This window comes from Arvicola amphibius, chromosome 4, assembly GCF_903992535.2.
Source record: "Arvicola amphibius chromosome 4, mArvAmp1.2, whole genome shotgun sequence".
NCBI classification, from domain to species: Eukaryota; Metazoa; Chordata; class Mammalia; order Rodentia; family Cricetidae; genus Arvicola; species Arvicola amphibius.
The window spans coordinates 58,790,556-58,804,225 of record NC_052050.1 but is presented as its reverse complement, the minus strand read 5'-3'; the positions used below and the strand labels follow the sequence as shown (position 1 = coordinate 58,804,225).

Here is a 13,670-nt window from a genome sequence, read left to right as displayed (position 1 = left end):
TTGTGCAGCAAGCATCTTATCCACTGATATATGCTGTAGTCCCTAGACAGAGTGTTATGATGATGATGATGATGCTATCGTTATGATAATGATGATGTGTATGTGTTGTGTATGTGTGTATATGTGTGTGTACCGTGTGTGCAGTACCCCGAGAGACCAGAAGAAGGCTCAGATCTCAGGGAACTGGTAGAGACAGCTCTGAGCTGCTATGTGAATGCTGGTAACTGAACTCGGGTTTTCTGCAAGAACAGCCAGTGTTGTTAACCTGAGCTATCTCCAGCCCCACAGAGAGGTTTTGAAAAGAATTTTTGTGTGTGCAAGCCATAGGTCTTAGCAGTGGGCTTTAAAGATTTCATACAGTGTTGTAAAGAGACGTACTGCAATCTAGTCTTTGCTGTTTCATTTACAAGGTATAGGCAGAATTGAGCTAAAACCATTCTTAAGCTTCCCAGGCCTTGGTAAATGCATATATGGCTGTAATTTAAAGGCATTCAAGTCTGAGCACCTCTTTCCCAGAAATTAAGGGTGGAGGCTAAAACTTAAGATTGAAAACCTGTCTGGCTTAAATCTATGCATCATTATGTAATATCATAGCACTCATTATACAGTTTAAAATAGAGAGTAACTTACTTGCACAATAGTGTTAGGTAATTTTTTTTTAATTGTGGTAGAAGCTATAAACGTCAAACTTAGTATTCTGTGAGTGATCATAGTTTTCATGTCTTTTTCAGGCTATTCTACCAACTTCCAAGTTTCCTAATTATCTAAAGAGCCATCCTTTTGGTTGACAAGATAAATAATAAAGTTGAGACCACAATTATTGCTGTGCAGCTCATTGGCTGCCCTCCTCCTTCTTACCCCCCCAGGCACCTGTCTCCTGGTGATGATTCTATTTACTATAATAAAGGACTGCATAGTGAAAATCATTTGCTTCCAGCCATTTCCAGCAACTGCTTGTCAACATTGAGGTCATCCCTAACTGCAGATTAATGTTCTGTTTTTGTTTTGATCTTCAGTGATGTAGAACTGTTTTTCTCTGCTATTTAGACCTAATTGGCCTCACCCCCAACTTCATGCCCATAATTGGTGGCTATTAGCCGAAGAGGTCCTGTTTTCTTCTGTGACTGTGGGTGACAGGAGGTGGCCCCAGCTGTCCCGCTCAACTAACCGCCCAAGTCTCCCGGCTCTGGCTCTCTCTGTCAGCCAGCCTCTACTATTCTCTTCTCCACTCCCTTCTGCTTTTGTGATCCTTTCAGAGATACCTGGAGAATTCAGCTCATTTCTGTGCCTGTTTTCACTAATACTAATACAACAGCAGAACGGAGCCTTAAAGAGAGGGGGTTTGCTCAGGTTTTAGTGAACTATAAGCCTGTAGTTGGAACAGTTTTTCTCCTGTGGGCTATTGTTCTCGGTTCCAAGCTTTTTCTCTGCTTTTGTCTGTGACCTGACAGTCACAGGAGACATTTTCCTACCAGGTTTTTCTCTGATCCACAGCTAATGCAAACAACACCAGCTAGAGACGGAGCTAGAGGAGTGGGTGACCTAACTGGATAGTTGCACAAGGCTCTTAGAAGGGCCCATTTTTACTTAATACTCTGATCGCTGTCTGAAAATTTAGAATCAGTTTTCAACAAAGGACTACTTTGACATTAGCTGGCTTGCTTGCTTGTTTCCTTCCTTCCTTCCTTTTTTCCTCAAGTATGTTTGTGCACCACTTATGTACCTGGTGCTATGGAGGCCAAATAAGAGTCTTGAATGCCCCAGAACTGGAATTTCAGACAACAGTTGTGGTGCTAGGAATTGAACCCAGCCAGTGCTTTTAGCCACTGGGTCATTTCTCCCGCCCTAGTACTGTAGATCCTTCTTTAAAGATACATTTTCTATTTGTTTGTTTGTTTTGTGTGTGTGAATATGAGGAAGACAAAAGAGGATATTGAACATTCTTATCATTTACTACCTAGTCCTTTTGAAGAAGGGTCTCTCCCTCGATCTGAGGTTCTCATTTTCTTGTCTAAGCTGTGTGCCAATAAACACCAGCAATTCTCTTTGTCTCCATTTCCATCAGAGTTGGGGTTGTAGATGTGTGCAGAACACCTAGCTTCCTGGGATCTGAACTCAAGTCCTCATGACTGCCGTAAGCAGTCTGAACAACTGAGCCATCCACCCAGGCACAAGGTCTTGCAGATTATATGGGTAGTCCTGTCTAGAGAATTCTTTCTAGAAAATACCATGTCCCTATTTGCATTTTTATTATTTCAGAAAGAAAAACATTTATGTGTGTATATGTGTATATGTAGGAGTATATACACATAACCTATGTAGATATGTCTTTCTTTGTACTTGATAATAAAATATGATAACCAATCAGATTTCTTCTCTTTAGAAATAGGTGACAATGTTGTTATTCACACAGATCTTCTGAAGGGAAGGGCCGAGGACCGGAAGTCAGACCCTTATCTCCGGAAGAGTCCCTCACTGGAGTCCCTGAGCAGACCCCCCTCCCTGGGCTTTGGGAACACCAGACTGCTGAGTGCATCCACCGGGGGTCTGAAACCAAGCAAGCTCAGGTACTGAATTTCAGAATATGAGACTAATATTATTCTCTTCTGTCTGTTTCATCCAGTCAACTTGCTTCTGAGTGACAATGACTGAGATATAGAACACACCTTCCACAAGGCTAATAAGAAGATACTTCACAGTGGTTTGGGACAAAACCACATGAAGGGCTGTGCCTTTTTAAGCAGGGGCCCTAAGAAGTATCAGTGAGTAAAGGCTCTTGTGTAAGCCTGATGACCCGAGTTCAGTCGCCAGAACCCGTGGAAAAGAGAAACCACTCCACAAAGTTGTCCTCTGACCTCCATATGCAATGCATGGCGTGCATATGCTAGACACACACACCAATAATAGAATTTTTAGAAAGTGAAAATTTTAGAAAAGAGGAGCTGAAGAGGTGGCCCAATGGTTAAGAACACTTGTTGCTCTTGTAAAGGACTCAGGTTCAGTTCCTAGCACCCACATCAGATGGCTGTCAATTGCCTAAAACTTTAATTCCAGGGGATCTACCACCGTCTTCTGGCCTCCAGAAACACATGCACATGTATGGTGAACATACATACACTCAGGCACACATGTATACCCATAGATTAAATCAATCAATCTTTAAAGTTTAAGCAAAATAGGGTTAGGGTTTAGGGTTAGGGTTAGGGTTAGGGTTTAGGGTTAGGGTTAGGGTTAGGGTTTAGGGTTAGGGTTAGGGTTAAAAAACTAAATAAAAGTAAAAAAAAATAAAAAATAAAAGTTTAAGCAAAAGTACTTGAGGGGTTGTTTGAATCTGGAAGTCTAGAGAGGAATGTGATTCCTGTCAGTAGCTGTAAAGGAGCCAGGGAGAGTGGATGATGGAACTCAACTCAGGGCCTCAAGAAGGCCCTGCCAAATATACAGCAGACTCCTAGCCAACATAGGTAGACAGCTGGGGAGCTACAGCCATCAAGGTAGGTTGGAGCCCTATTGCAAACAGTCTGCATTGCCAAAAAGAGCTTCATACTTATTTTGGTAAAGCAGTGGGGAACCACTAAGTCTGTGGGATTGTGTTTTTGTTTTTGAGTAGTGATTAAGAGCAGACCTGCTATTTAAGGAAGATTATTGAGAGCACGGTGGCATAGAAAGAGGATTAGAGAGACGTTTTTGAGATCAGTTTTAAAGGGGCGTTAGCAGAGAGGTATAGTATGCAGCAGAGGAAGAGACGAACAGTGAGCCTGTGTTTGAACCCATGCTTCTGATGCTTCCTCCCTTCCAGTGCCCCTGGTCACCAAGGTCCCACCTGTCTCCCCTCTCCCCGGAGTCTTCCCTGCTTTTCCATGGCAATCTTCTGATTGAAGCACCTAGTGTCCCACCGTAGACAACCCTCATAGCAGCCATCACTCTGCATCCTGCCCTTCTGAGTGTGCACAGTTTAGCTCCATCCCACTCACCTGTGATGCTGGCTTCACCCTTAACTCCGAGATAAATGGAAGACCAAAGAATTTACCATTAAAAATAGTACATAGGAGATGGCTCAGTAGGTGAGAGCATGTCCTGTGAAAGCAGAGGACCTAAGTTCAACTCCTGCTTGGGGGTCTTCCACTCATTTGACTGTAACTCTGGTATGTCTTTTATAGTATGAATAACTTGCTGTCGTCTCATGGATGATAAATATGTCATCCTACATTTGGGTATTTCTGGTGCTTTGCCTTGTGTTCCATCTAATGGTTCACCCACAAATGAGTCCTAAAGTGCTGTTTACTTCAAGGATAAGAATTTTATAGTAGGTAGTATAATCATCTATTTGTGTCTTATGGGAAGTTTTGTGAGTTTGAATACATTCAGATCGGATGCATCTTTGGATGAAACCAATATTTGATCCCAAATAGGTAAATTCAGACATTTCAAGAGCTTTATGAATGTCCCAGATATAGATCACTTGCTTGTCTGCATATGAACTAATAGAAACAGGTTTGAAGGACCAGAATTAGTGCTACTCTCAAATCAGTGCTGTAAACACAGAGGAAATTTGCATATATGAATATGCTATTTATAGTATACCTTTCTTCATAAGAGGTCAGATTAGTGACCTTAATTTCTTATCTCTTTTACATTCATGTTATTAAGATTAACCTATGACAGAATAGAATTTTTTAGATTTTTAAAATTGCATTCATTTTTATCTGTGTGTGTGCCCTGCCACAGTGTGCATGTGGAAATCTGAGGACAACTTCTACCTAATTTAACTTCTAACATAAGTATCAATAAGGATTGAATTCAGGTCACCGGACTTGACAGAAAATGCTTTTACCTGCTGGACCTTCTTGTTAACCCTGAAATTGTTTGCATTAGAAACTCAATCTGCATATAAGTATGCATGGTCATGCATGCCTACAGTTCCATCAGTTAAGAACCTGAGACAGTCCAGACAATGGTGGTGCATGCCTTTAATCCCAACACTCAGGAGGCAGAGACAGGTGGATCTCTGTGTGTGAGGCTAGCCTGGTCTACAGAGTGAGTTCCAGGAGAACCAGGGCTACACAGAGAAACACTGTCTCAACAAAATGAAAAAGCTAAGGCAGGAAGATGAGGAGTTCAAGGCCAGCCTGAGGTACATAATGAGTTCCTGTCTCAAAATAAAATAAAATTTCAGCCTCTATTTTTAAATATCTTATGAGGGCAATCATTTAACTGTGTAACATTGGGTGTTCTTCTCTTGTTCTCCATGTTATTTTTTGAGATAGGCTCTTACTGAACCTGAAGCTTGCCTCTTTGGCTAGGCTGGCTAGTAAGCTCGAGGAGCCATCTGTCTCCATTCCCCATCCCTGGGGTCGCAGGCATGACCGACCATGGGCATTTTGAACTCGGGTCTTCTGCCTTCACAGCAGGTGCTCTTGCCTGCTGAGCCATCTTCCCAGCCCCATATTTAAGTATTTTTAATGGTAAATTCTTGAGCCTCTCATTTATTCAGAAACTACTTTCTCTAACTAGTCAGTTATAAAGGATGGTATAATTCCAGGTGTGACCACCATGGCCTAATTTTATAAATTGTCTAGTACATGGAGAAGCTGTCACCAAATTATACAGGAAAGTTTTTAGTTCATATTTCAAGTACTTTTCTTAAAACCTGTCTACCTTAGTTCATACTCCTGAGATCTAGAATCATCTATTCCTCTGTTACAATTATTGAAAAATGTTTTTATTAAGGATCTGGAGAGATGGCTTAGCTAGATAAAGTATGTGTTGTACAAGCATGAGAACCTAAGTTTGGATAGCCAGCCCCTTGCCTTGTCTCTGACCCTAGTGCAGGGAGCGGGGCTATGGCATGACATTGGTGGATCCCCAGAGCTCTGGCCAGCCATTGTAGCCAATCAGTGAGCACTGGGTTCTGTAAAAGACCCTGTTCCAAAAGATAAGGCAGAGCGCAATTAAGGAAGACAGTTGCCACCAACCCCTGCGCTCCACACATGTGCACATACACATGCGCCTTCATGCATACACTCTCTCTCTCTCTCTCTCTCTCTCTCTCTCTCTCTCTCTCTCTCTCTCTCTCTCTCTCTGCACACATACAGATTTTTTCTTATTATGTTTTCCTCTAAGGCTTGATGATTTTAACTTATGAAGTAAACTGGCAGTTGATCAACCAGAAACAATTACAAAATTTTGTTAATGTGCAGAAACATGGGAACCATGGAGAAACCATGAGAATGAAGGTAGAGGCTGAGTGGTTAAAACCTCAATAGCCTCACCCAGGCGAGAAGAGAGGGGGACTAGGTGAGTTTTAGGTGGGTGGTGGATTGTGTTTTGTGCACTCCTCGAACTCTGGTTGTAGTGTTTGACACAGGTTTTCTTCCTCTGTTGGTCTGGCAAATGAAGATTAAAGGCAATTGTGTTCATTTTTTCTTGGACCTGGTCAGAGCCAGGGGAGAACTTTGCAGAAAGTCTGTGTCCATGCTGAGAAGGGGAATAACCAAGGATGGGTGGGTGGGGGGGCTTTTATTAATTAGCTTTCTTTCCATCATATAACCTGAGATGACTAACCTCTCCAAAGAAAAGGTTTGTTTTGGCTCATGATTTGAAGGTTGAAGGTCCATGATCTCTTGGTCCTGCTGCTTTGGACCTGTGGTAAGGTGGTAACATGTAACATCACATATCTGCAATAATTTTTCTTACCATGGTATATTCCATGAATGTGATTAGACCTCAACTTATTTATCTGTTTGCTTGTTGGCATGTAGTTGGTTATCTTTTTACCATTGTAAGAGTACTACCTTGAGCATTCTTGGGTCTGTGTTTCAATTATATCTATCTACCTTAGCAGTAGATTAATAACTCCTATTCCACTGTAGGTTTTGCCCTTTGGTGAGTCTTTCTTTCCCTGCCCTGCTGTGGATGGTGTTGGGGAATAGAGTACTATACAAAACTCCTATAGCAGTATACTTCTGACTCCATGGCCTCCATGCTAGAAGGGAAGGAACTGTATGAGCTTAAATCTCTTAATAATATTTGAGTATTTTTGGTTAGCATAAAAATTAATGTCATTGTTGAGCAAGATCAAGGATGGGTTCCTAAAATGTGCTGTTAGAATGCTAAGATATTATAGTAGTGATGTCATCTCAACTTTGGCTCATCTTGTGCTCAGATTCCATGATCCATAAACTGGGCAAAGACTCTGAGTCAATTCATTTTATTTTATTAATTCTCTTCCTCTCTACTCTAAGAACCTCCTGTAACAGCTAGTTTACAGTTTCACTATGCCTTTTCATTTATCTTTTATATGTTAAAGTATATTCATGTGATGTGTAGAGGGGAGTTTTTTGTTTTGTTTTGTTTTGGTTTGGTTTTTCAAGACAGGGTTTCACTGGGTAGCCCTGGCTGTCCTAGAACTCACTCTGTAGACAGGCTGACCTTGAACTCACAGAGATTAGCCTGCCTTGACCTCCCAAGTTCTGGAACTAAAGATATGTGCCATCACAGCCTGGCTGACATATTTTTAATGTGACTAATTTAGCTGTTTCTTTAGAGTACTATTTGAATAAACTACACTTTGGCTTTTTTAATCTAATTATTTTTTATGTATGTTTTAGGCTTTTAAAAGCCAGCATCTTAACCAAGTGGTGGTGGCTCATGATTTTAGTCCCAGCACTCAGGAGAAGGAAGCAGGCAAATCTCTGTGAGTTCCAGGACAGCCTTATCTACAGAGTAAGTTCTAGATAGCCAAGGCTATACAGAGAGACCATGCCTTGAAAAACAAAACAAAACAAAACAAACAAACAAACAAACAAGCCAACGTCTTGGCCGATGAAGTAGTACACACCTGTCCCAGCACTTGGGATGTGGAGGAAGGAAGATCAGGAGTTCAGAGTCATCCTTGCCTATAGGGAGTTCAAAGTCACTCTGGGCCATATGAGACCTTGTCTCAAAAGAAAAACAAAAAAAGCCATTCCACCAATACCATCCTTAACTGCGTTTTCTTCTTCTTTGTAAACAGTGTTGAAAGAAGAGACCCTCTGGCAGCCTTGGCCCGGGAGTATGGTGGCTCTAAGCGTAATGCACTCCTGAAATGGTGTCAGAAGAAGACAGAAGGTTATGCGGTAAGGAGCGGTGCTGCCAATTGGATGTTCGTGGTCCTTTGCCAGGTCCATGTGTGCATGTGCTTGGTGGCCCAGTTTGCATATAATGTCATCTCTGTTCTCTCAGCCGTGACTTCCGGGGAGGGTATGGTATTTGTGTACTGTACTATGCTAAGGCCTCCCTGTGAGGAGAAGGGGTGGGGGACAGAAGGCCATTCTGTAGTCCACCCCACAGACTGCGAGTACTCACATCTACTGCGAGGGGAAGAGGGGGAGGTGTTTTGCTCTCTCTGCCCTGGCCATAACTGTTGATAAAGCATCTTCCCAAAGAGGCAGCTCTTTCTCCTATGCATAAAGGCTTCCCAAGTTTTCTTATCTTTTTTTTTTTTTTTGTAGCTTTGTGAGTTTTCATTTAGTTTAGTTTAGTTTGTCTAGGGTGGTGTTTACTTTCTGAGAAGAGCAGACAAGGAAGTGATACCTGATATGGGTTTAAACTTTTTATTATGAAATAAATTCACACAAAGGTAAAAGTGCATGAATTAGAGTCTCATTAATCATTACGAAATGAGAACCCAGTTAGAAACCCCATCCTGAAGTAGCATCTCCAGTTCCCTCAAACCTGTCAGGACTTTCCAGCCAGAGTCCCTTGCTGCTCCCCGAGGTTCCTGTCTGCCTCATTTCTCTCCTTGCGGTTTCTGGAACAGTGTGAGTGCTTGAGTAGTGATACCTTTCTCAGCTCTTAGATAAAAGGAACAGAAAGCTGTATAATATTTGCATCTTTTCACACAGTCTTAAGTTAAAAAGATTTGGCCGGGCGGTGGTGGCGCATGCCTTTAATCCCAGCACTTGGGAGGCAGAGGCAGGCGGATCTCTGTGAGTTCGAGGCCAACCAGGTCTTAGAAGAACTAATTCCAGGACAGGCTCCAAAGCTACAGAGAAATCCTGTCTTGAACCCCCCCGCCCCCCCCAAAAAAGTTAGTAAGATTTGCCCTTTATTGCTATATTTTATTTTCCTCACTATTTAGTAACATGTTATATGATTTTTTTTTTATTTTTTAACTTGTCTACTCTATTGATATTCTTATCTCTGCTGGATGTGCTCTTAGGAATGGCGTGCCTGAGCCTTAAAGCTGCATGAACATATTCAAATATCGTAGATGATGCCAAGCAAATTTCTCTGTAACTGCATTGTCCACCCCACCAGCAGTTTATGGGAGATCTGTTCCTGTGTATTCTCATCAGCGTGCTGTGTTCTTCACTCACGGTGTTTGGGTAGAGGTGTAGTGGTATCTTGTTATGGTTTTGGTATTTGTTTTCCTGTTGGCTGATGAGATTGTGCATGTGTGAGCTGGTCATTTGGACAGCCTCTCTGTAGAGATATACCTAGTTAGGCCTTTCATCCTTATGTATTTACTTCGCATTTATTTTGGCCGTCAGGAGCTTCCTACAAAGCACACATTCTGCCCCTGAGCTGCTTTCCAAGCTCCTGCCCATCCTTAAAATAATTTTCTCTGTTTTTCCTTTATTGCATTTAAAACTTTTTTGTATGGACTGGAGAGATGGCTCCGTAGTTAAGAGTACTCGTTGCTCTTCTAGAGCATGTGAGTTCAGTTCCCAGCACCCGCATGGTAGCTCACAGTCTTCTTTTCCAGGGCTCTGGCACCTGCTGATGCACATACAAACGTGCAGGCTAAGCAGTCATATATAGGTAAAATAAAACATAAATTCTAATTTTAAAAGTCTGTGTTCTTTGTTAAATAGATCTATCACAGATTCTTTTTTCTCTCCACCCCTCCCCCACTTTTTTGTTTGTTTTTGAGACAGGATTTCTCTGTGTAGCCCTGGCTGTCCTGAAACTCACAGAGATCCGCCTGCCTCTGCCTCCCGAGTGCTGGATTAAAGGTGTCACCACCCCTGCCCCGCATACACAGATTCTTGAATGTGACTTGAAATTCCACTCTTGAGAAGCAGAAATCTTAATAAAATATTTTGTATTTATTTTTTTCAATTTATACATGTTTGTGTGCAGGTGTGTGGGTGCATACCTGCCACCACAGTGCACGTGAAGATCAGAGGACAACTTTGTAGAGCCGGTTTTCTCCACTTTTATGTGAGCTTTAGGAATACAAGCAACTGCTTTTACCTGCCACACCATCTCTTGCCAGCTCAGAGCTCTTAATTTCTACTATACCTGATTAGGGCCATCTTTTTCCTCTAGTGGCTAAGTGCTTTTGCTATTCTACCTAGGAATCATGTTTCTGCGAGCCAGGTGTGGTAGCACACGCACTTAATCTCAACACTCTGGAGGTAGAGGTATGCTGATCTCTGAGTTCTAGGTCAGCCTGGAATTCACAGTGAAGCTTTATTTTTCTAGCGTTAACTCTAAGTGGATACTCCTTTTTAATTTCTTTCCTTGGCTTCGTTCCTCCTTTTTGCTAAAACTTTGGAAGATTCTGACGTTATAGCTCACCTTCCTAAGGTCAAGATTTTGAAAGTAGCTAGGACTGAGAAAGAAGCTAGAAGAAACCATGGCTTGACTGAGACTCAGCTCAGTGAGCTGAGAAGCAGGGCTGAGAGTCTCTCTGTTCTATTAACCATACAATAGTTTAAAATCAGAGTCTACCCAAGAATAGTAATATCTTTATCTTGGCATTTTTAAGTTCTCCTTTTATTTCACAAGACTTAAAATATGGTCATAAAGGCTCCCAGGACATACTTACTTCTAGTTCATTTTTCTTCCTTAAGCATTTCTGTTTATCCCATGTAAACCCCATTCTAAGGGATGAACTGTCCCACAAATGGAAGCCACTTGAGTAACAGCAATCTCTGCGTTTGTCAGCCATGCTGCTGAGGAAATGGAAAGGCAAAAGGAGCAAGAGACTGCCGAATATTTGTTTGTGTGTGGCACCGGGCAGAAAGGTGTGTGCTAGCATCAAGACAATATGGTAATGGAAAATGGAAGAAAACAATCAAAAGGAGTAATCAGTCTCAACTGTGGCTGAGCCCAGTGCGGTCATCTCTGACTGGGTGCTGTCATTTCTCTACTAGAGAAGTGGATCCAGGACAGAGCCAAGAGGAGGTAAAAGGCAATTACAATTTTCAGAATAAATTGGCCCTTTGTGGCATGATGTTATAATTAGATGGAGGGAAGGAGATTGACAGACTATTTCCAGTAAGTTGAAAAAAAAATTTCTTGTTATACTAAACTTTGTGTTGTTTTGTGAATATCTTGTATTAAGTTTTCAAAATACTTTTATGTTTGGTGAAACCCACAATGTATTGTGTGTGAAGAATATTTTTCACTCATGGTTAAATGTCTATAAGTTTAGAAAGAAGTATAAATCACACATGTGTCTCGCTTACACCTTTGACAAACTATTCTCCAGCTAGACCAGTTTGCACACATTGTTCCCTAAACTGTTCTGTGCTTACTCTGAGAATTAAGAGGCCAGAACCAATTGTTGAAAGTTCAGATGGTTCATAATCTTTTTGAAGACCCGTAGCCATATGGGTTTTTACTTCAAATAACTTTCTACCTGTCTTTCTACCTAGCCAGGGGTTGCTTTGAAATGGACAGTGTGGAAGGGAGGCCTTGAAACACCACTTCTCTGGCTCAGGGTCCCTGCCTGACAGCGAATAAGTAGCATTGAGCATTAGAATACTGAGGTCCTCTTGGTACCCACAACATGCATCGTGGGGTGCTTTATATCTGTGAGGTTGATGGTTACAGGTACTGCAGCCAGCTGGGCTGAGGAGTTAGTTTGCTTTTCTTCTGCCTTCCTTCCCCAAGGGACCTTGACCTGGATTGCATAGAATTTACCCCAAATTTCTGTAAAGTCCTCTATTACCTCCTAAGCAGCACAAGGCATAGTTGTCTCACCGGGCACCTTGGCTATGTTCCTAGGGCTCTGCCATGTCCTGGACTCTGGTAGACATTGGTGATTCAGTCTAGGTCAGGGCAAAGTTACCAAGTGTGAAGTCTGCTAAGGCTAATTGAATTTGGAAGCTGATTCTTTCCTGAGCCTCTAGGTCAGAGCCCTGCCCCCATCATGTGGAAACAGAAACAGAGAAAGCTGCTAAGCGAGTGCTGTTTAAGCTGCTCCGTCTGAAGTCAGGCCACACACAAAACCTCACAGACCCTTCTGTAGATTCAGATGTTTGCTTCCGCTAAATGATGGACAGAGGACAGTCTTTTCATCTAGCTATTCCTGTCATTCTTGTATAGCCTACTTTTTCAGCTTGCAGGCTCTTGGAATCTTGAGGTACATAGTTGTCAAGAGCACCCTTTAAACTAGGGTTCTCCATGCTTCCCACATATCAGAATTGCCTGAATATCAGTCTTAGCTCTTTCAGGTTGCTGCAACAAAATACCACAGATAAGATAGTTTACAGACAATAGGAAGTTAAGGGTTAGGAAATCAAAGATCAAGGCAGATCTATGATAAAGAAAGCCTGTTCTGTTTCATAGGTGGCATCATTGGCAGTGCCATTGCATGTTGGAAGCAGTAAGACAGATCTCAGGCCCTTCCTGTAAAGACACTGATCTCGTCAGGGGACATACTGTCTTCCAAAGGCCCACCTCCTAAAATCATAACCATGGCGATTTGCAGAGTGAGCGACACTCACAGCCCTTCTTTCATATCTTTAGTGGGATAATTTAAAATGCCTTAAGCAAGGTGAGAAAACTCCATCACCAAGATTATCTCCCCTCAGAGCCTTTCACCAGTCAGTGTGATTCACATTTTAGCTTCCTATTTCACCAAGGCCCAGTCCAAGTCTCCAGTTTGTTTCATAGGTACTGGGATCAGAGAGGAGTGAGACCGAAAGGCCGTGAGAGGAGCAGCAGTTAAGAACTGGATGCTGTGTCCTAGATGTTATGTCTGCCGTGTGTTCGCTGTGCAGTCCCTAGTGCACGTCTGTAGGAGTTAAGAACTGGATGCTGTGTCCTAGATGTTAAGTCTGCCGTGTGTTCACTGTGCAGTCTCTAGTGCACGTCTGTAGGAGTTAAGAACTGGATGCTGTGTCCTAGATGTTATGTCTACCGTGTGTTCACTGTGCAGTCCCTAGTGCACGTCTGTAGGAGTTAAGAACTGGATGCTGTGTCCTAGATGTTAAGTCTGCCGTGTGTTCGCTGTGCAGTCCCTAGTGCACGTCTGTAGGAGTTAAGAACTGGATGCTGTGTCCTGGATGTTAAGTCTGCCGTGTGTTCGCTGTGCAGTCCCTAGTGCACATCTGTAGGAGTTAAGAACTGGATGCTGTGTCCTGGATGTTAAGTCTGCCGTGTGTTCGCTGTGCAGTCCCTAGTGCACGTCTGTAGGAGTTAAGAACTGGATGCTGTGTCCTGGATGTTAAGTCTGCCGTGTGTTCGCTGTGCAGTCCCTAGTGCACGTCTGTAGGAGGGGATCTGAGTGCTGCTGTCAGCACAGATGAGTGTTGTGTCAGCCCAAGGCCAGCAGCGTCAGTAGTGTTTCTGATAGTTTCGATTCATGGCAGTTCTGGGGGAGGTAGAGTATCAAAGGGATACTTCCACACCTGATCTGGGAGACAGTTAAGTGAGTATTAAACATGAAGTAAAGA

The 13,670-nt window shown here is 42.5% G+C and overlaps 1 protein-coding gene across 2 annotated transcripts in view; it reads left to right on the top strand.

The window, feature by feature from the left end:
- Specc1 (sperm antigen with calponin homology and coiled-coil domains 1) overlaps positions 1-13,670 on the top strand; it is a 221,276-nt gene that overhangs the window by 148,337 nt on the left and 59,269 nt on the right. For both annotated transcript variants that reach the window (XM_038326804.1, XM_038326806.1), the window contains 2 exons: positions 2,414-2,567; positions 8,012-8,114. In XM_038326804.1, the coding sequence (XP_038182732.1) occupies positions 2,414-2,567; positions 8,012-8,114 (257 nt within the window). The remainder of the gene's footprint in view (positions 1-2,413; positions 2,568-8,011; positions 8,115-13,670) is intronic.